General features: G+C 40.1%; 3 protein-coding genes across 3 annotated transcripts in view; all 3 read left to right on the forward strand.

Annotated features, from left to right (window-relative positions):
- The window catches only part of LOC115431685 (zinc finger protein 271-like), a 145,695-nt gene that overhangs the window by 84,840 nt on the left and 37,385 nt on the right, over positions 1-23,470 (forward strand). The gene's annotated exons all lie outside the window — the stretch shown is intronic.
- The window catches only part of LOC115431679 (zinc finger protein 664-like), a gene marked incomplete at its 3' end in the record, with an annotated part of 114,913 nt that overhangs the window by 84,406 nt on the left and 7,037 nt on the right, over positions 1-23,470 (forward strand). The gene's annotated exons all lie outside the window — the stretch shown is intronic.
- LOC115433359 (protein NLRC3-like) lies at positions 203-23,111 on the forward strand. Its single transcript, XM_030154719.1, has 12 exons — positions 203-407; positions 838-1,002; positions 1,150-1,154; positions 1,346-1,439; positions 1,761-1,859; positions 4,167-4,236; positions 4,389-4,593; positions 4,895-6,683; positions 18,413-18,586; positions 19,219-19,389; positions 19,630-19,676; positions 21,719-23,111. Exons 1-12 carry the CDS (start codon positions 238-240, stop codon positions 22,255-22,257), a joined length of 3,528 nt encoding a protein of 1,175 aa, XP_030010579.1. The 5' UTR covers positions 203-237; the 3' UTR covers positions 22,258-23,111.

The following is a 23,470-nucleotide window of genomic DNA, read 5'->3' on the forward strand; positions in this document are numbered from 1 at the left end:
CCAGAATGATCTAAAATGTATTAGTTTGTGGAACAAGTACATTTATTATCAACTAAAAGCTGTCACAGACATAAAAAAGAAAAAAATCCCATTTAAAGTTCTGGAAATTATTCAGTAATGCATAGTAATTAACAGATTTATTCATAGATGAATCAGTAATAAATGGATTGATGATTAATTTGAAGCAGAAACAGTGTTTTCTGCTGCACATTTACACTCTGTCAAAGCATTAATGTGATGACCAAAGAAACAAGCCAATCACCGTCCAGTAACATGTCATGTGAGGGTTCAGAGCTCCTCCCACTGCAGACGTTGACACCTGATGTCTTTACAGGTGAGACTCAGATTGATCCTGGAAACAGCTCAGCGGTGACGAACACAAACCCTTTTGTGTTGGATGTCCACAGGTGAGTTTTATCTGTGACTCTTTGAATCCAATCAGGACGCTTTGATCTGAGTCTGAGACAATAAACTGATCTGGAAACACTTTACACATGTTTCTGATGTTTAAATCAGTCTGGATTCGTGATGTTTTTATTGGACTCTGATAACTGTTGACCTTTGACCTTTCACATTCACAGCTGAGTCAATTATTGAAGAACTAGAATCTGATCAGGTGATAAAGAGCTGCTGTTTAGGTCAAATAAACCAACTTCAGCATGTTTCTGACCTTCCTCAGTCGTCGTCTACAGATAAAAGTCAGACACAACAGGACGATAACAGTTGTTGTGAAACCTTTGAAAATAAAAGTAGATTGAGCTGCTGTTTATCATGTGCAGGATGAATTAGTGTGGATTCAGGTCTGGACTGATGGTTTGTGTTCTGATGTGGATTCAGCAGAATGGATCAGAGTGAGGACAGAGAGGAGGGAGTCCCTCCCTGGAGGACCACCCACAGACCCCCCACAGGACCTGGACCCGGACCCAGCTGTGTGTCCATGAAGAGTGATTACTCCATGGAACCCCCACTACATTTTAAAAGAGGACATGTTTGTGAGCCTCAGTAAGTGAACGTCAGTATCAGAACAGCACAGAGTGACCCTCGGTGGACAAACATACAAGGTGCAGATAAATGACTCATAGAGCTCAGTCTGAGTTTAGGTCTGAGGGTCCACTGATGTGTTTCAGCTTTAACACAGTCTTGTCTTAGACCTGGACCCTGAGTGCTCACATATGAGCGTCAGATCAGAGGTCACAGCAGAATCAGAAAACTATTCACAAAGAACAGCATCTCCTTTAACCTCCACATGAAACTGGATTCTTCTGCAGTAGCATATGAATCACACTAAGATCACAGTTTAATGTCAGAGTTCAGCACTAAAACCACTGTACCATCAATGTTCACAGACCTGGACCTGGACTCAGCTGTATGTCCATGAAGAGTTATGACTCTATGGATCGAGGAATAAACTTTAAAAGACGGCATGTTCCACAGACTCAGTAAGTGAACCTCAGATCTGGTCCAGATTGACCAACAGGGTTTTCAGATCAGTCAGTCCTAACTTGGCGTTCTATGTCCGACCTAAAGTTAGTCCTGTTGAACCATCGGTGTCACATGGTCTTTTTCTTGACGGGTCATTAAAACTGTCAGATTAATGTAACATTAAATGACACAACATAAATTTGTTACTTATATTAGACTACACTATGTTACAGAAAGATTTCACTGTATTATGTTTAATTATGTAACACAATGTACAACATCAACCAGATCAGTGTCAGAGTTCAGCACTAAAACCACTGTACCATCAATGTTCACAGTCCCGAACCTGGACCTGGACCTAGCTGTGTGTCCATGAAGAGTGATGCCTCCATGTATCACCCGATAGAGTTTAAAAGACGCCGTGTTCCACAGACTCAGTAAGTGAACCTCAGATCTGGTCCAGATTCACCAACAGGGTTTTCAGCTCAGTCATTCCTAACTTGGTGTTCTATGGTCGACCTAAAGTTAGTCCTGTCGAACCATCAGCATCTTCTTTGTCTTCAGTCTAACAGAATTCAGACACAATTGGACACTAAAACTTCTTGTGAAACCTTTCAAAGCAAAACCTAAACACTGTTTAGATTCAAACCCAACATTGACTGTGTCATATACCAGGGGCCTGTTGCACAAAACTAGGACAAGGGATTAAACTAGGATATGTTGGTTATCCTGGCTCAACTTATCTATGATCCAGTTGCACAAAAGCAGGATAGTGGAAAGCAGGATATGTTTTGATATTAGTTACCATGGAGATTTATTCTGTGGAGCTATCCTGCTCCAGACCAGGCTAAATTCCAGGATGTATTTAATCTCATCCCTTATCTCAGACAGCATTCTCCACAAATGGAAACCAATAGTTATTCCACTGCTCATTACACAATGGAATCACAGTAACTAGACCCCTTGTCAGTATTTAAACATTTGTGATTATTAATTTCAATATTTTTACGTATGATGATTTTAGATCATTTTGCAATCATTAGATCAGTTCAGTTCAATTGTGTTTATTCACACATTTCAAACATTAGACATTTATGCAAATACAATGTTTAAAAACTGAAGTCTAAAAAGGAATAGGTTGAAGCCTACGATCATTCTGCTGACCCCCCCCCCCCCCCCATTCATATCACCAAACAAAATGAAATAAAATAGATACCACTGTCTTTAACTTAGTAACAATAGAAACAACAAAAAATTAAACATTCAATAGTTTGAGTGGAAAAATGAACATTCACATTCTTCATATATTTTCATGACATTTAAACAGTTTTAAACATAAATAACGTTGTACAGTCTTTGAACTCAGGATTGAACTTGTTCCAAACATTTTTTCCAACACACAAACTAAATGTTTTCATATTTGTTCAAACATAAGGTTTTAGAACACATGACTTCCTCTGAAATTAGAAACACTTTCCCATATTTTAATCAAGCTCTGAATATGAACAGGCAATGGATTTTTTATTTTGAACATAAATTGTGTAGTTTTAAAATGGACTAAGTCACTAAACTTAAAAGCTTTTAATTTGATAATAATGTGTTTGTTCCCTATAGGACATGTTATTGATCAGTGGTATTGGCCTTTTCTGAATAATGCTGATTGGATTTGTGTTAGTTCTGTCAGTAATCTCCCACACCTCCATGCACTACATCATACAACAACTTCACTTCTTTTGTATAGTTATTCCAAGGAATTTGATTACATTTACCCTTTCAGTCTCTGTATTATTTATACTTAGGTAACTGACAGTTTCCCATAGACTGTATGTGCCATATAAATAAACAAAAAGTAACATGATGTTCCTTTATTGAATAAGGATCAATCAAAGCATGTAAAACCATCAGCTCCTTTAAAACTGAAGTCACACAGTGACTCTACAAGATAGAAAGAACAGAACCAAAGCATATGACAGAACACAAGAATGAATACACATTCAGAGGTGGAATACAGCCCACATGTCTGTACACTGAAAGAAATGCCGGACAAATCCATACATAACAAATGAACAGACAAATGAATGGATGCAGTAGCCTCCCTGCAACACAGTACACACAGTAAATGCATAGTATACACACAGTATACATACAGTATACACACAGTATGTAACACTAACATCAAAACAGGCCAAATCAATTTAAATTGAATAACAAAATAAAAAACAAAACACAAATTCATCTGCCTCTGCAGGACATATTTACCTTAAATCATGCATGTGAACTAAAATAATTGAACACATATTGGTCCCTGGCCAGTTGACCACTGTGGTCATCAGGGAAGATGGCAGGATTGTCCCAGTCCATGTGTGATGCACTTTTTTTGGTGGTGGTGGTGGTGGTGGTGGTGGGGGGTGCCATGGTGAATCTGTGATCGATGTTGGGGTCTATTGAGGAAGCCGGGTGCACGCACCTATCCAGGATGAGTTCCACCTGGCTTGATGAATCCGTGTCCATTCATCCTGGCTTGGTCTTTGTGAAACCAATTAAGCCTGGACACCCTTGTTTTGGATTCGTTGAACTTAGTCAGTTATCCTGGATAACGGAATCCTAGTTTTGTGAAACAGGACCAGGACACCTTTCCCACTACAGGGGGTCATGTGACTCATGTTGACATCCAGGTGTGTCCACCTGTTGGTGTCAGTGTGGACAGACAGAATGTGAGCTCATTGTTGATGATTGGTCCACAGAGTGGAGCAGCAGAGCTCAGAGGTTCCCACTGGTCTACAGGATCAGACTCAGCTGGACTCCATATTTAAGGTGTGTACATGTTCAACATCTACTGGTCCATCTGTTCTGTCCAATCATTTCCTGCTGCTGGTTTCAGACCAGTGGACGTCACTGTGTCCAACATGGACCTGAGCTTTGGTCCATGCTGGATTTTGTGTCTTTCATCATGTTTTGTGTTCCAGCTGCTGGAGGAGAACATCTGCACTTTTGTCAAGAACGAACTGAAGAAGTTCCACCAGGTTCTGAGTACAGATTACCCAGAATGCTTAGAGAGTCTGAAGGATGAGGATGAAGAGCAGAGGAGGAGCTCAGAGGCTTTTCTGAAGATCACACTGAACTTCCTGAGGAGGATGAAGCAGGAGGAGCTGGCTGAGCGTCTGCAGAGGAGTAAGATGATTCTCTAAAGCAGGGGTGACCAACCCTGGTCCTGGAGAGCCACAGTCTTGCATGTTTTAGATGTATCCCTCTTCTAACACACCTGATTCAAATGATAAGCCTATCATCAAGCTCTGCAGAAGCTTGATAATGACCGTCAGGTGGTCTGGAAGAGGGAAACGTCTAAAACATGCAGGACTGTGGCTCTCCAGGACCAGGGTTGGCCACCCCTGCTCTAAAGACTTAACAGGAGCTGAAAGTATTTTTATTTACTGTGACATTGATGTTTTTTTTTATCTGTGCCTTCATTCAGGAAGTCGTTTTGGAGTTCAGCATGAACTGAAACGTAACCTGCAGCAGAAGTTTGAGTGTGTGTTTGAGGGCATCGCTAAAGCAGGAAACCCCAAAACCCTCCTGAACCAGATCTACACAGAGCTCTACATCACAGAGGGAGGGGCTACAGAGGTCAACCAGGACCATGAGGTCAGACAGATTGAAACAACATCCAGGAACCCACACAGACCACCAACAACCATCACATGTGAAGACATCTTTAAAACACCACCTGACAGAGATCAACCAATCAGAACAGTGCTGACAAAGGGCGTGGCCGGCATCGGGAAAACAGTGTCCACACAGAAGTTCAGTCTGGACTGGGCTGAAGACAAAGCCAACCAGGACATCCACTTCATATTTCCATTCACCTTCAGAGAGCTGAATGTGCTGAAACAGAAGAAGTTCAGCTTGGTGGAACTGGTTCATCATTTCTTCACTGAAACCAAAGAAGCAGGAATCTGGATCTTTGCAGACCTCCAGGTGGTGTTCATCTTAGACGGTCTGGATGAGTGTCGACCTCCTCTGGACTTCAACAACACTCAGATCCTGACTGATGTTACAGAGTCCACCTCAGTGGATGTGCTGCTGATGAACCTCATCAGGGGGAACCTGCTTCCCTCTGCTCGCCTCTGGATAACCACACGACCTGCAGCAGCCAATCAGATCCCTGCTCAGTGTGTTGACATGGTGACAGAGGTCAGAGGGTTCACTGACCCACAGAAGGAGGAGTACTTCAGGAAGAGGTTCACAGATGAAGAACAGACCAACACAGTCATCTCCCACATCAAGACGTCACGAAGCATCCACATCATGTGTCACATCCCAGTCTTCTGCTGGATCACTGCTACAGTTCTGGAGGACGTGTTGAAGACCACAGATAGAAGACAACTGCCCAAGACCCTGACTGAGATGTACATCCACTTCCTGGTGGTTCAGGCCAAACTGAAGAATGTCAAGTATGATGGAAGATCTGAGACAGATCCACACTGGAGTCCAGAGACCAAGGAGATGATTGAGTCTCTAGGAAAACTGGCCTTTGAGCAGCTGAAGAAAGGAAACCTGATCTTCTATGAATCAGACCTGACAGAGTGTGGCATCGATATCAGGTCAGCCTCAGTGTACTCAGGAGTGTTCACAGAGGTCTTCAAAGAGGAGAGAGGACTGTACCAGGACCAGAGGTTCTGCTTCATCCATCTGAGTGTCCAGGAGTTTCTGGCTGCTCTTCATGTCCATCAGACCTTCATCAATACTGGAGTCAATCTGCTGTCAGAAGAACAAACCACATCCCAGAGGTCTAGATCTGCACAGACACAGTTCTACCAGACCGCTGTGGACCAGGCCTTACAGAGTCCAAATGGACACCTGGACCTGTTCCTGCGCTTCCTCCTGGGTCTATCACTGCAGGCCAATCACAGACTCCTACAAGGTCTGATGGAACAGACAGGAAGTAGCTCAGAGACCAATCAGAAGACAGCTGAGTACATCAAGGAGAGGATCAGTGATAAACTGTCTGTAGAGAGAAGCATCAACCTGTTCCACTGTCTGAATGAGCTGGAGGATCGATCTCTGGTGGATCAGATCCAACGGTACCTGAGAGGTGGAGGTTTCAATCCAAATGATCTGTCTCCTGCTCAGTGGTCAGCTCTGGTCTTCATCTTACTGTCATCAGATAAAGAACTGGATGAGTTTGACCTGAACAAATACTCTGATTCAGAGGAGGCTCTTCTGAATTTGCTGCCAGTCGTCAAAGCCTCCAACAAAGCTGTGTGAGTCCATACAGAGTGGAGTTTATTGAATTTAGAGTCTGGTTTAGGACATTTTTATACCTTATTCATTCCTTGTCAAACCACGACACTGATCATATTAATCAACATCATAACTTGATGGAATTCACGTACAATCCACTTCATGTGTATGACAGTAGGAGCACATCTGATCCAGTCCATCAAACATGTGAGTTAGTTTATGGTGGACCATGGATTTAGATCCTGTTAGGTCTTCAATGCTGGTTGTAGATTCTCTGTAAATAAATCTGTAAATGTATGTGTTACTGAGACCCCCAGATAAATAAAGGGGTCATTACCATAATCATAAATGAAAAGCAGTGAAGGTCCATACGGTTTGTCTGAGTGTTAACAGGAAATAGGAGCTCTGTGATACATTGACTTTATAACCTGATATTTGACCAAAACTAGTGCTTATCTCTAGAACTCCTGGAACTGAAATGGAGTTTAGTGAAGATCAGTTTAATCTTCTGCTGTTTTGAATAAAACAAAACCATCTGTTCTGTTTCTGCAGATTGACTGTCTATGACCTATCAGAAAGAGGCTGTGAAGGTCTGTCCTCAGTTCTCAGATCCCAGTCCTGTAGTCTAAGACATCTGGACCTCAGCACCAACAACCAGGAGGATTCAGGACTGAAGACCCTGTCAGATGGACTAAGGAGTCCAGACTGTAAACTGGAGACTCTCAGGTCAGATAAAGTTAGAATCGGAATTCTATTCTTTCTGATCTTTTGGTCCTTACTAAGTTTTATTAAATCATGTTCTACTTGTTTAAATGCAGGTGTATTAGATCTAGAGCTGCACAATCAAGTCAATCACAAGTGTAAGCTATAGTGGCCCAGAGGAACCACAGCCCAAAAAATTATCCACTCTAAGAAAAAAAAGAGATGATGATTTATTTAAAAAGTAGTATCTGAAAAATAAATGTAACCCTTAAATAAAAATAAACTTTCGTGAAAAAAAATCTCTTAGAAAAACAACTTGTAATAAAAAATTAATTTGTACAAAGAAATTAAAAAAAAAAAATCTCAAATAAAATAGACTTCTACAAAAAAAAGTGTCTCAAAATAAAATTGAGCAACATAAAAAATTGAATTCAGTGTTAGGTTTTAAAATATGTTTACCCAAAATAAATATCATCCAAATTAAAAAGACAATCACTCATTTAAAAAATATGTTTCTTAGAAAAAAAAAAGAGTGTTTGAGCCTGAAGTAACAGGTCCCTCACGAAAATAAGTATTTTGCCCTGTTAGACAGTCAGATACCAAATTTTCAGATATTACATGAACGGATAAGAGGGGCAAGAATGGGGAAGAAGCATCCAAACAAAGAAAGCACCGCTGCAGAGCCTGTAAACGAGGAAAACCTGCGACTACGAGCTTTCAGAAGATGGCCTCCGCCTTCTACAGAGGAGCTATAAACTCAGACCACCCTTCAAAGTGTTGGTAAGCTTAAACAGAACTCCAAATATGCGGTGCTACACTTACCTCAAGACATTTGAGTTCATCCCTTTTCCCCAGTTAGGTGGGAACATATACAGATGAGGGATGCACAAGGACGCATTCTCTGTGTAACGAACAGACAAATTTTCTCCTGTTTCTGACTGCCATGACTGGGGCCCTCAGCCCACAGGTGGGAGAGGCTTTCCCCCGCAGCTAGACAGTTTATTGAACTTAGCCCAGGGTCATTTAGTAGAGACCCCAGCCTTGGAATCACTTTTCTTTGTTTTTTATTACTCACCTATGTTCTGTGTTCTGGTTTGGTCAGGGAGTAGATCTGTTAAGTCTTATTTTGCTTATCCTGTTGATGCACCTACAAGTAAACATACAGCGCTAGGGATAAAGGGAAATTCATTTCATTTAATGTCAATGGGCTGTTGAATCCAAGTAAATGGAGTAAAATCTGATCTAAAATGAGGACAGAACAAGCCCATATAGTTTATTTACAGGAGACCCACCTGACTGATATGGAGCATGTAAAATTAAAAAGAATGGGCTTCGCTAATCTGTTTTCTTCTTCATACAAATCAGGCCATAGGAGAGGAGTTGCTACCCTCATTTCAAACAATTCAAATTTTGAAAAAGTATTCGAAATGGGGGACAAGGAGGGTAGATTTATTTTAGTAAGGGGAAAGATAGATGGGAATCCAATTACCTTATTGAATATCTATGCACCTCCAGGAAGTGATATTAGTTTCTTTCAAAAAATCCCCAATATTATGGTAATGGAAACAGAAGGTCTTCTGATCTGTGGAGGGGATTTAAATATACACTTACAGCCAAAATTAGACTCATCTAGTAGAAAAATTCATGATACAAAGTCCCTATATAAGAAAGTAAACACTTTTTGAGGAGGTGGGCTTAATTGACATATGGCGAGACTTTTTCCCTAACAGAAAGGATTACACACATTACTCTGCATCTCACTCTTTATACACAATAATAGATTATTTCATAACATTGGGAAGGATAAGGATAAAATACATACTTGTGGAATCGGGACAATAGATCTAAGTGACCATGCACCAATATACTTATCAGCTGATTTTAACCTACAGTCTAAAAATAATACATGGACTCTAAACTCAAGTCTGCTGAATGATCCGTCTTTTAAGGCACAAATTAAATCCAAAATTAGTCTGTTCTTAGAGTTCAATGATAGTGGAGAAGTCTCACCCACCATGCTATGGGACACTTTGAAGGCTGTTTTAAGGGGGAAAATTATAGCAGTGTCTTCTTTTAAGAAAGAAAACAGGAACAAAAAATTAGAGGACTTAAAAAATAAGCTAAAGGAACTCGAAAGAAAACATAAATTGGATCTGGCACAGGATACATGAAGAGAAACTAGAAATATTTGGAACGAAATTAATATTTTGGCTCCATGAGAAATCAAGAAAAACGTAATGTTTCTGAAACAGAGACACTACGAAAGTGGCTCTAAATCTATGAAAATAGCGTGGAAATTGAAAAATATGATAGTGGAAAATACAATTCATAAAATTACGGATCCAAGAACAAAAGAGATAAAAAATAAATTAAATGAAATCCTGGAAGCTTTTGAGGTGTTCTATAAAACCCTATATTCTGAAGTTCCTGGTAGGAGTGTAACCCAAATTGACAGCTTCCTGAATTCCCTAGATTTACCCACTCTAGATGAAGAACAAAATGAAATAATGACAGCGGATATAACTGAAAATGAATTAAAAGTTGCTATTAGTAGCCTTAAATTTGACAAGTCACCAGGATCTGATGGTTACACAGCAGAGTGGTACAAGGAATTTAAAAAGGGACTAATACCTATCTTACTTCCCACACTGAACTGGGCTCTAAAAAAGGCTCAAACACCACCTAGCTGGAAGGAGGCAATAATTTCAGCCATACCAAAAGAAGGCAAGGACAAATTGGAGTGTGGATCTTTTAGGCCAATATCTGTTCTTAATGTAGATTATAAACTATTTACCTCTATCATGGCCAAACAATGGGAAGAGTTTCTACCAACACTGATACATAATGATCAAACAGGTTTTATACACCAACGCCAAACACAGGACAATATACGGAAGACACTACATATTATGGATCATGTACAAAAAACTAAAATTAAAGCAATTGTAATAAGTGTAGACGCTGAAAAGGCTTTTGATTCGGTCAACTTGAATTTTCTTTATAGAGTTTTACATAGATTCGGCTCCCACGACACAAGTATTAAAACCATACAGGCACAATATGATAACCCTACTGCCAGGATTAGGATCAACAGGTATTTATCCAATAGCTTTACCCTAGAGAGGGGCTCTAGACAAGGCTGTGCATGGTCACCACTACTCTTTGGATTATACTTGGAGCCACTAGCTCAGTACATCAGACAAAACAAAGACATCAAGGGAATTACTATTAAAGAGACGGAATATAAATTGGCCTGCTATTATGCGGATGACATTTTTGTCTACCTTGGGGATCCAACATATTCTCTACCTAAATTGATGCAATCATTTGAACAGTATGGACAATTACCGGGGTATAAAATTAACTTAAGTCAAACCCAGTTACTTTCTTATAATTATAGCCCACAAGGAGAAATCAAAAGTAGTTACCCCTTGGCATGGCAAACAGAGTCTTTTAAATATTTAGGCGTCAGCCTACCAAAAGATCTTACAAAATTATCAGAACACAACTATCTACCCATAAATTTAAAAAAAAATGAAGGCTGACATAGTAAGATGGAACTTAATTCCTTTCTTCAGCCTTAGTTCAAGAATTGACTCTATCAAAATGAATATATTGCCAAGAATTAATACCTATTTCAAACCCTACCAATAGAGATTAATAAAAAAACAATTTAATGAGTGGGACAAATGCTATCCAGGTAAATATGGCAAGGTAAAAGATCAAGGGTTCACCTCAAAACGCTACAGCTGGCCAAACAAAAGGGAGGATGGGGCCTACCTTATCTTAGATATTATTATTTTGCAGCGCAGATGAGAGCAGTGACATGCTGGTGCAACCGATCATGTACTGCTCAGTGGAAAAATATTGAGGAAAAAATGCCCTCTATCCCCATACAGGCTATCCACCCATGGGTGAAATGTACCCTTAAGACATGAAAACTGTCATAAAGGAACATAAACTGGAGAAGGATATTACAGCTGTCAAATGGTGTGCTTATGACTCAGAGTTTACACCTAATAAACTGGACTCTAGATTCAAGGACTGGATAACTAAGGGTATAACAGCCTTATGCAGGGTAAGGGAGGATGGAAAACTGCTCAGTTTTGAAATGCTTAAAAGAACACATTTATTAGAAAAACAAGACTTCTATTGATATCTGTAGTTACGTCATTATGTTGATAAGAAGGTGAAAAATGTAACCATGACAAGCACATGTTTGAACTGTTTACAAAAGCCTATAATTCCGAGACTATTGATAGAACAGTTTCATGTCTGTATAAGGGTCTGGTGAATCTGAAACCACACTCAACTTTATACATTAAAATAAAATGGGAGAAGGAAGGTGGGATAAATATATCTGAGGAAGAATGGACACAAATATGGAGGTATCAATGGAAGTGTACCGGCTCACAGAAGTGGAGGGAGTTTGGCTGGAAAAGCCTGCTTAGGTGCTTTATTACCCCTTTCCAGAAGTCTCCATGACAATAACTCCCCTGTCTGTTGGACAAACTGTGGTCATCAAAATGCAAATCATCACCATGTTTTCTGGGACTGCCCTGTCTTGAAGGATTATTGGAGAGAGAGAAACACAATACCCCACAGGATATTTTTAAATGTGAAATACCCTTCGAGAGTAAGCCTATGTTCTTCATACACATACCTCAGGAATAACCAAAAAGAGATAAACATTTAATGAATATCTTGCTGGTGTCCTGTAAAAAGATAATTACCAGGAACTGGCTATCACAGGAGAGCCCAGCTTTAAACAGATGGATGGAAATCATAATGGACATTTATAAAATGGAAAAGATAACAGCATTTGTTAATCACAAATTGGAGAAATTTGCTTCATAGTGGAAAAACTGGGTCAACTATGTCACACCCTATAGGCCTGATTTTGTTTTCACAAATTAGGGTTTGTGTTGAATGGAAAAGATCACTCCCTACCTGTTCATAGTATTTTTCTTTTTTTTTCTTTCTTTGTTTTTTTGACAAAACAAAAATATTATTCTGGCATTTAGAGCAGACAACAAATGTATACTATAAGTACATGTGATGTACTGAATGTGAATTTCTGATACTGAATGTCAATAAAAAAATAATTTAAAAAAAAGTGTTTGAAAATATAAAACTTCATATGCCTAAAACCCATTTCACTTTTAAAATAAGGTTCATTGAAAAAAGAAAGACAGAAAAAAACCATCATCCACCTTTTCAATTAAAGGGGGCGCTGTTTACCTGTAAGGTCTCTTGCTTTAAAATTAAGGGCAACACAAAAAATTAAAGCATCGGCTGAAAATTTTTAAGGCCTCAGCCAATGTGGTTAATGCTAAGGAATAACCCACAGAAAGTGGAGGTCGGTGCGTTATTTTAAAAATATATACATTAATATAGTTTGCAAAGTGGTTAAATGATTACATAAGGTTCCCGTGTTCTTTGTTCAAATTGATTTTTTATTACAAGTTGGTTTTTTTTGTTTTGTTTTTTTTTTTTCATACAAGTTTATTTTTATGTAAGGGGCAAGGCAAGGCAGCTTTATTTATATAGCACATTTCATGTACAAGACAATTCAAAGTGCTTTACATAAAACATTAAAAGCATTACCGCAGAAGGCATGAGAAAAACAAACAAAAATCAGATAAATAGATAAAACAGATAAACAGATAAAAGAGACAAGCATATAAAACAGATAAAAACTTTTAGCTTAAAAGGAATAAAACTCTATTCAAATGCAGCTGAGAACCGGTGGGTCTTTAACCTGGATTTAAATAAACTGAGTGTTTCAGCTGATCTGAGGTTTTTTGGGAGTTTGTTCCAGACATGTGGAGCATAGAAGCTGAACGCAGCTTCTCCGTGTCTGGTTCTGACTCTGGGAACTGACAATAGACCAGATCCAGATGACCTGAGGGGTCTGGTGGGTTCATACTGGGTCAGGAGGTCACTGATGCATTTTGGTCCTAAACCATTCAGAGCTTTATAGACCAGCAACAGAACTTTAAAGTCTATCCTCTGACGGACAGGCAGCCAGTGTAAGGACCTCAGAGTTGGACTAATGTGGTCCACTTTTCTGGTCTTAGTGAGGACTCTAGCAGCAGAGTTCTGAAGGAGCTGCAGTTGTCTAATGGATTTTTTAGGCAGACCTGTAGCCAACCGGAGATGAATGCATGGACTAGTTTTTCCAGGTCCTGCTGAGACATCAGAGCTTTTATCCTTGAGATGTTCTTAAGGTGGTAGTAGGCTGATTTTGTGACTGCCTTGATGTGTTTTTCAAAATTTAGGTCTGAGTCCATCACTACACCCAGATTTCTGGCGTGGTTGGTGGTTTTTAGGTCTATAGACTGAAGCTCTGTGGTGACCTGCAGTCGTTTCTCTTTGGCTCCAAAGACAGTTACCTCAGTTTTGTTTTTGTTCAGCTGAAGACAGTTGTGGCACATCCAGTCATTAATCTCCTCAGTGCATTTCCTGAGAGCCTGTACAGGGCCTTGGTCTCCAGGTGACATTGTGACATAGATCTGTGTGTCATCTGCGTAGCTATGGTAGCTAATATTGTTGTTCTTTATAACCTGCGCCAGTGGGAGCATGTAGATGTTAAACAGGAGAGGTCCCAGGATGGAGCCTTAGGGAACCCCACATGTAATTGTTGTCTGCTCAGATGTAAAGTTACCTAATGACACAAAGTACTTCCTGTTCTCTAAGTATGTCTTGAACCAGTTTAGTACAGGGCCAGACAGACCCACCCAGTTCTCCAGTCGTTTCAGTAATATAATGTGGTCGACTGTATCAAAACGCAGCACTGAGGTCCAGTAAAACTAACACTGACATGTTTCCATTGTCTGTATTCAAACAGATGTCATTCATCACTTTGGTCAGAGCGGTCTCAGTGCTGTGATGCTGTCTAAAACCTGACTGGAAGACATCATAGCAGTTGTGTTAAAAAGTCATTTAGCTGATGAAAAACAGCCTTTTCAATTATCTTACTTAAAAATGGGAGATTGGAGATGGGCCTGTAGTTGTTCATTTGTGTCTTGTCTAGATTGTCTCTTTTTAGCAGAGGTTTAATTACAGCTGTTTTCAGTGGCTCTGGGAAAACACCTGACATTAAAGACGAGTTCACAATCTGTAACAGATCTGACTCCAAAGTCTTTGAGACCTTTTTAAGAAAACCTGTGGACAGGATGTCCAAACAGCAGGAGGAGGAGTTCAGTTGATGTGAGATGTCCTCCAGAGCTTTGCTATTAATGGGATAAAACTATGTCATGGTGTTTGAACTGGTTTTGGGTGGACATAGTATATGTCCTGAACTTGCTGCTGATGAACCAACTACTTGTCTAATATTTTGGATTTTGTCTGTAAAGAATTTGGCAAAGTCATTACAGGTCTTTGTGGAATAAAGTTCAGGTGCTACTGACACAGGAGGGTTTGTTAGCCTGTCGACTAGCAAATAAGGCCCGAGCACTATGACTGTTTTTGGTGATAATGTCAGAGAAATACCACTTCCTTGCATTCCTTAGTTGCAAGTTATAAAAGTGAAGTTTCTCTTTATAGATGTTATAATAAACCTGTAGATTTGTTTTTCTCCATCTGCGCTCGGCTTTCTGACACTCTCTTTTTTCATGTTTTACCAGTGTGGAATTTCTCCATGGAGTCTTTTTCCTTCCAGAGATAACCTTCACCTTAGTGGGAGCAATGGAACCCATAATATTTAGCATCTTATCATTGAAGTTAGTGACAAGCTCATTGACTGAACCCCCTGACAGGGCAGGTGTTAGAGAGAAGACCTGGTTAAAGACCTCAATGGTGTTTTCAGTTATACAACGTTTTGTGATCACCTCCTTTGAAACATTTGTGTACACTGAAACTGTACTTTCAAAGAAAACACAGCAATGATCAGACAAGCCCACATCAAACACACTTATTTTAGAGATCCCCAGACCCTTCGAGATCACTAAGTCTAGTGTGTGCCCCTTAATGTGTGTCAGCTCTGTTACATGCTGAGTCAACCCAAAACTGTCCAGAGTGTTACTCAGGTCTTTAGTCCCTTTGTTCTGAAAGTTGTCAACATGGATGTTAAAATCACCAACAATAATTATACAGTCAAAATCAATACAGATCATAGACAGCAGTTCACTAAAATCACCATAAAAGTCTGCACAGTATTTGGGGGGGCGATAAATATTTAAAAGCATGACCCTGGATGATGCCTTAAGCTGTACAGCCACATATTCAAAAGAAGGGAAACTTCCAAGAGATAGCTGCTCACACTGATATGATTCCTTGAATAAGACTGCAACTTCCCCTCCTCTTCTGTTTATTCTAGGCTCACTGATAAAACTGAAGTTGGGAGGGGTTGACTCAATAAGAACAGTTGCCCTGTTATTTTGGTCCAACCAAGTTTCAGTTAAAAACATAAAATCAAGCCTGTGCTCAGTAATAAAATCATTGACTAAAAATGTTTTCCCTGCTAAAGACCTAACATTTAATAAGGCTAATTTAAGAGTTTTAAAAGTATCATGTATGGGGGCAGGCTGTGGCTTACAGAGTATGTTTACCTCATTTGAAAACCTTTTCCTTTGTTTTGATGGAGCCACATTTCTCCTTTGGTTACCTGTCATCACCGGGATTGAAAAGGGCCCTGACTTTTCCTGGGGGAAGACATTATTTATATCAGTACTGTAGTCTGGACCCCGCACACATCAGTCAGACTCACAGATGTGACGATCCATGGGCAGTGCGGGGGCTCGGTGAGTTTTGGTCCGTGGTGGAATGGGAGGGGTTAGACCATGAGGGAGGTTTAGGGGAGAAAATATGGGATTTGGACGTGGGGTGAGTTGGATTCCAATATTGACAAGGTTTTTCATCTTGTCGGTGAAATCCAGGAGTGGGGAGGCCAAAGGAGAGAGTGAGGGGCTGGGTGGAGTCTGGGGGGGTGAAAATTGGGGTGAAAGTTGGGAGTGTCCTGTTGGGGCTGGGGGAGACTCCTTCTGTTGGGGAGAGGGTAATGACAGAGGAGCATCTTTCTGGGTCCGCTGTCTTCCATGGTTAATGCTTATCTCAGGCACTAACAGTTCTTCTCCACAGCGCCATTTTATCAGTTGTTTTGGGTTGTCTTGTCTCTGGTCCTTGGTGGAGACTGCTTGAGTCTGATGCACATAATAAAAAATGTTGGAGCTCAACAACTGTACTCCTGACTTGTTAGGCAAAATCCATCTGCCTTGAAGAGGTGCCTGCGTTCCCCAAAAATTTTGAAATTGTCAATAAAGTTTATTGATTGAGCGGCACATGTATCCTTGAGCCATCTGTTGTGCATCATCAGCCTGCTGAATCTCTCAGCTCCTCGTCAAACTGTTGGTAGAGGGCCACTGATAAACACCTCAGTATTCAGACATTGAACTTTATTCAGCAGCTCAATAAAGTCCTGTTTCAAAACCTCTGATTGTTGCTTCACAACATCAAGGGCTCCTGTGTGAATGATTAGAGATTTCACTGACAGATGCTCAACCGCGATCTTCACAATTTTCTTTGAGATATCAGACACCGAGTCGTTGGTAAAACAGAGTACTTTGGACTTTTTCTTGCTGCAAAAGCGTTTTACCTCGTTTACAGCTCCGTCACCCACAATCAGCGTTTGAGGCCCAGTAGTTAGCTCTTTCCGCAGGCTTTTACTGTATGATTTAGGCTCGTACCTTTCTCTGGTGCTGGAGGAAGAGCTATCCTTCGGGGTGTCAGGATCTGGTAAAAATGGATCAAATCTGTTCTGTAGTTGGATCCCTGTGTTTTGGGGTGGTTTGCCCTTACTTCTTGTTGTAGCCACAGTCCATGGTTGTTTTCTCCTCGGTACTGGGGTTGAGGAGACACTCCTGTGTGATGGGACTGCAGGCCAGCCAGTTTCATCACTGATCTCCGGGTGCTGGGTTCTGGTTGTCAGCCAGCTTTCCATAGCTGAGGAAGGTGATTTACCAGCTTTATGCTTTGGTTTGGCACCAAGAGAGTTCCAGGGAGGACTACTGGTTGATTTAGTGCTGTTTGCACAGGCCTCCTCCTTCTTGCTGGTGCTAACTAGCCGTTTGTTAGCCTGCTCCTGTTGACTGTTTTTTATCATCGGTAAAGTGGTTTCATTCCCATATTGCTCATTTACCTCCGCGTTCACTTCGATCCGATGAATTTTCATTTCAAGGACTTCTATTTTCTGGAGAAGTTTGGTGAAATGATCCATGGAAAAGAGAGGCATCTTGTTGCTAATTAGCTTTCGTTAGCTGAGCTCCTCACTCTCAGTCACTGTAGTGCAGGCTCGTGCTGCTGATAAGCCACACACGAACTAAAAAAGTTGTAATAATAGTGGTAACCTTCAGTTTCTTTCATAAATCAAGCTCCCACTATATTCATGGGTATCCAGGACCTGCTTTTCAGGAATTTTGTAGCAAAAAGAAAGAATTGCTATGGAAAAAAAAAAAGAAAGCATAGAAGAGAGCAAAGAGTGAAGCGTCTGCCAGAGTGAAGTGTCAGGAAGCGAAAAATAAAAAATTACACATGTACATTTATTTTTCAGATACTTATTTGTAAATAAATTACAATCTCTTCTTTTACTTATAGTAGATAATTTTTTGGGCTGTTGCACCTCAGGGTCACCACAGTAATGACTAAATCAACCTGTGTAATTATAAAATGGACGAAGACCACAATTTAAAGGTCAGGATTTAGATGGATTTAGGCTGATCCAGATGGAAAATTAGGGAATTAAAGTTCAACACAACCTGTGTTTTATGGAGATGATTTGAATTTAGTGACACTGAACAGATGGAGATACTGTGGAAAATTTTTACTCTAGTTTCAGTTTTTATGGTGGACTTGACATTGTTAAATGACTCATTTGTGCTTTTTCTTTGATAAAGAAACGACTCAAATTACAACAAAAAAATAATGTGTTTTTTCACTAAATTGTGCAGCTTTATTTGGATCTGAGCAAAGTGAGATCTCTGTGGACTGTGATGGTCCTTCAGTCCAGACCTGACCTGATTGTAATCCAAATATCATCTGTGTCCTCCAGGTTGAGTATCTGTAACCTGTCAGAGAGAAGCTGTGATGGTCTGTCCTCAGTTCTCAGATCCCAGTACTCTAGTCTGACTCATCTGGACCTCGACAACATGGACCTGAAGGATTCAGGACTGAAGATCCTGTCAGATGGACTAAGGAGTCCAGACTGTAAACTGGAGACTCTCAGGTTTGGATTGTTCAACCAGTGTGAACGATGACGATTAAAACCATGATGTACCTGTAGTGGATCAGTCTAACCTGGTCTTCAGAGCAGCTGTTCACTGTCTGACATGAAACACATGCATGTTCCTTTATTTCTATGAAACAAACACAGGAACTAAACTGTATGAAGATGTATTTGAACCAAATGAGTCTGAATCTACAGATATTATCCAAAGGACAGTAAAGTGTCTACAGTCTGAGGGTTGGACTGGAGTAGAACTGGTTTGTCTGTTCAAACACTGGAACCCCAGAACCATTGAACCTTTGATTTGGAGGTGGTGAAGGATGTTCATTTATGCACTTGATGTTTTTGGACCAATATCTGTAACATTTGTGTCTTTATTTGGTCAAAGTCAATCTTCATCCAGATAAATTTGTCTGAGTAACAATAAAAGATCAGGTCTTTCCAAACTTTGGACAGGGACTGGACTAGTCTGAGTCTGTGTTCAGATCTTGTCCTGAACCGAGTCAGTCCAATAGAAACTGGCTCCAGGTCAATCCCATTTGTGCTGAAATCCATCCACAGAATAACTGTGTCCAACAGCTGACGCTGCTTCTTTTCCCTCCTCAGATGATGTGTGATGTTTTGTGTTGCAGACTGTCAGGATGTCTGATCACAGAGGAAGGATGTTCTTCTCTGGTCTCAGCCCTACAGTCCAATCCGTCCCATCTCAGACTGCTAGACCTGAGCTACAACCATCCAGGAGCCTCAGGACAGGAGCTGTGTGCTCTAGTGGAGGATCCACACTGGAGACTGGACACTGTCAGGTATGGACTGAGCTGATGCACACACAGATAATGTGTGATAGAACAGGTGGAGCTGACAGGAACACTGTCACAGCTGATTCCACATCCTTTACTGAAGTTCCAGACCACGGTCACAGATACAGACATTCAATAAGGGACTGACAGGAACCATGGACTGGATGTGAACAGAAAAGCTGAAGTGGATCAGAGTGATGGAATGTCCATGTTTAATGCTGATCTGACCCCTCCTTCTCCTTTTAGGTTGGAGCCCAGTGGAGTCCGATGGTTGAAACCAGGTCTGAGGAAGTGTAAGTGGATTTCCATTGGATTACAGACGAAACCCAACCTGAACATACAGAAGGAGCTGGTACCACATTAGAAAACACATCAACTGTCAGTGAAGACAGTGGGTGAGCTGACAGCTGATTGGTCAGGACACAGATCACATGACACAAATACCCTGAGGGACGAGTCCTCAGAACCTCAGACCATTGGCCGATCACACCTCCTCTGTCTTTATGGATCATTCTAGTGTCGTTCTTATGCCACTGTCTGATAAAGGTGGAAGACGAACAAAAAAATAAAGTCAAAAACACAACTGAGTCGATCAGGAGGAAAGTTTGTCACAGTAACAAGTTCAACCCAAAACATCAAATCACTTCCATGAATATTTATTATTCATTAGATAAAGGCTGTAATATTATGGATTTTATGGACAATTAGGAAAAAGGGAAACATTTAATTAAAAAATCTGTGCAAAGGTTGTCACTAATAAAGTTTGTTTTTGATCAGAAGGTTGTTGACGGTGAACTTGGAGACACAGACTGAACAGAACCATTGGAATGAAATGTCAGTAAATTCCAGTTCCTGTCTATCTGTCCTTGACTACTGCCTACATGACATTAGACAGAAAAACCACAACTACAGCTCACATCTCAGAGCTTCTCTGTAGAGGTAGACGGGCCGAAATATGTATTTTCTTCAATATCAGCCCTAATTTTTTTTTTGAAAGCCAATATTTGATCAGGCACCTGTGTGGGCAGCACTTGAAGTTCAATAAATGTTCAAAGAGTACTATGTGTACGTGTATTAATAATTTCATTCATATTGCTGCATAAAAATCTTAATTTTCTGAGTGTTTCAATTATTTTTTACGGTCAGTGTGCTTTAAAAAAAAAAATCTGCCTTAAATATCAACCTTAAAATTCAGCTGTAGGTATCGGCCATCACCTGACCAAGTTTTTAAAAATCAGTTTCGGCCTTAGAAAAACCCATATCGGTCGACCTCTACTTCTGTGAAATAAAAGTAACTCAGACATGTTTCACACCAGACCTTTATTTGTCTCCATCATGAGTTTGGACAGAACCATCAGAACTCAAACCTGTGGAGGTTTAAAGTGCTGTGACGCTGCTACCCATCAGTCATCTGCACTGGAACACACATTATCTATGGGATCACATGATCAGCATAGTGACATGTTTTATGTGGAAGATTTTCATGATAACTTCATGACTTCTGTGTTTGGTCTTTGAATGAACTACTAGGACTTGAACTATTAGTACTTGTGTTTAATATAATACAAACTGAAACAAAATTAACAAAAAACTAATGACATAGAGCGAGAACAGCAAAGTAACAAAGGACATCCTTTAAATATTCAACAAAATCAACATTTTATTAACTATTTTCTTCATTTTTCTTCATTCTTCTGATTATTTTGTTCAGTTTGTTTCATTATTGCTGTTTTTACTGATTCATTTTACATTTTCTTGTATTAGTTTTGTTAATTTTGTATTTTGTTGTTTGTTCATTTTCATTCATTTGACTGATTGATGATTAATTTGACTGATTAGTGTGTTCAGTTTTTATTCTTTTGTTGAGTATTAGTGTTTGTAATGTGGTACCAGATGAGGTCGTGTAACTGTGGTTTTATATTCACACTAATGCGGTGTCTTTCCTTGTGACTGCACAGCTAGCAGCTAGCTTACAGCTATAAAACACACACATGACCAATCCAACATATGGTCATGTGTGTCACAGTAACAGTGTGTGAACCAGGGACACAATTACAAACGAGTCATTCAAACAGGAGGACAAGAAATCAAACAGGAAAATCAAATCTATTCTGTTTTCATTGAACATTGTTGGTGAAAATGTGCTCAGAAACAACAGATCCGTCTAGAAAACACTGGATTTATCTGTTATTGATCAGTATTGATCAGAGTCAGACTCACACATGATCCATCCATCAATAACAGTTGAATTGAACCCAGTGATGTTATCAGACTGTCAATCAGCTGATCACTGATCAATAACTGCAGCTGTTTTGTGTTTTCTTCTGTCCATCAGATTTCTGTGAACTCACCCTGGATCCAAACACAGCGAACGAAAAACTCAAACTGTCTGAAAACAACAAGAAGGTGGAACGGGTGGAGGAGGTTCAGTCATATCCTGATCACCAGGACAGATTTGAGTACTGGCCTCAGCTGATGTGTTCAACTGGTCTGACTGGTCGCTGTTACTGGGAGGTCCAGTGGAGTGGAGAGGTTGGTGTAGCAGTGAGTTACAGAGGAATCAGAAGGAAAGGAAACAGTTTAGACAGTGTGTTTGGAAGAAATGATCAGTCCTGGAGTCTGTTCTGTGATGAAAGTGGATACAGGGTCTGGCATAATAACAAACACACCGACCTCCATCAGTTCTCCTCCTCCTCCTCTTCTGGTACAGTATCAGTGTATGTGGACTGTCCTGCTGGATCTGTGTCCTTCTACAGAGTCTCCTCTGACAAACTGATCCACATCTACACCTTCAAAACCACATTCACTGAACCACTGTTTGGAGGATTTACTCTGTGGACACCAGGATCCACAGTGTGTCTGTGTGATGTGTAGATGTGGTGTATAGTTGTGTTGTGTAGTTGTATAGTTGTGTTGTGTAGTCGTGTAGTTGTATAGTCGTGTAGTTGTGTTGTGTAGTTGTATAGTTGTGTTGTGTACATAACTTGTTGAATCCAAATCTGTTGAATTTGATCTCTGTTCTGTGTCAGCTGATTATCTCAGACTTTTCTGTCCAATGCCAGCGCAGTTCGTCACATGCGTGCTTTTGTTCATGCATTTTGGTCCACTAGCAAAAAGTGCAATGAGAATGCGATCCGACCCAAATGAAAAAAATAAAGTTCGCATTTGATCCGAATCAAATAAACGGACCAAAGGACTTCTCAGGTGTGAATACACCCTCAGTTATAGTCAGCCTACTCAAAGAGGGGAGACCAGTCGCGGCCCTGTCATTGATGACTTTGTCCAGTGGTGTGAGGAGTCCCACCTTCACCTGAACATATCTAAAACAAAAGATATGATCACTGATTTTAGAAAACAACAGGACAGGCACGGAGTCACTTTAACTAAAGGGCAGACTATAGACCAAGTGCAATCATACAAATACCTTGGGACTATGATTAATGAAAACTGCAGATCTGTGTGTAAAAAGGGCCATCAGCGCCTTCACTGCCTTAGAAAACTGGAACACTTCCACACTGATGGAACCATTTTAACTTTGTTTAATCGTTCCTTTATTGAGTCTGTTTTATCTTTTTGCCTGGTGGCGTGGTTCAGTCAGACTTCAGTTGCAGAGAAAAACTCACTGAATCAAATAGTTAGATGGTCCAGTCGCCTGATTGGTGAGTCCCAGTCTTGTCCCGCCTCCCTGTACACTAAACAGGTACAGAGGATGGCTTCATCTATTCTTAATAATGACTCCCATCCTTTACGAGGTGAATTTCAGCTCCTTTCCTCTGAACGGAGGTTCTTAGTCCCAAGGTTCAGGACACAGCGTTATAAAAACAGCTTTGTTCCTGTCGCCGTTACTGAGCTCAATAAGAAATAGTGATATTGCACTTTATTTACTAGTTTTAGTTATTTATCCTATTTCTTTGCTCTATTTATTATTGTGACTTCAAATTTAAAAATTTTATGTTCTTATCCTGGTTGTTATCCCAGACTGTTTTAATCTTCTCTGGGTTTATATTGTGTTTTATTGCATCTTGTTTTTATTTATTTGATCTTATTTATTTATTTTATTCTTTTACTTATCCATGCTGCTATACTC

The sequence above is a fragment of the Sphaeramia orbicularis genome, chromosome 2 (assembly GCF_902148855.1).
Source record: "Sphaeramia orbicularis chromosome 2, fSphaOr1.1, whole genome shotgun sequence".
Classification (NCBI taxonomy): Eukaryota; Metazoa; Chordata; class Actinopteri; order Kurtiformes; family Apogonidae; genus Sphaeramia; species Sphaeramia orbicularis.

Bases quoted from the DNA above. Each gene is read 5' to 3' on its own strand.
- LOC115433359 (XM_030154719.1), top strand. From the start codon at position 238: ATGACCAAAGAAACAAGCCAATCACCGTCCAGTAACATGTCATGTGAG. The intron at 408-837 runs GTGAGTTTTATC...ATGTGGATTCAG, and splicing joins TTTGTGTTGGATGTCCACAG to CAGAATGGATCAGAGTGAGG. The intron at 18,587-19,218 runs GTTTGGATTGTT...TTTGTGTTGCAG, and splicing joins TGTAAACTGGAGACTCTCAG to ACTGTCAGGATGTCTGATCA.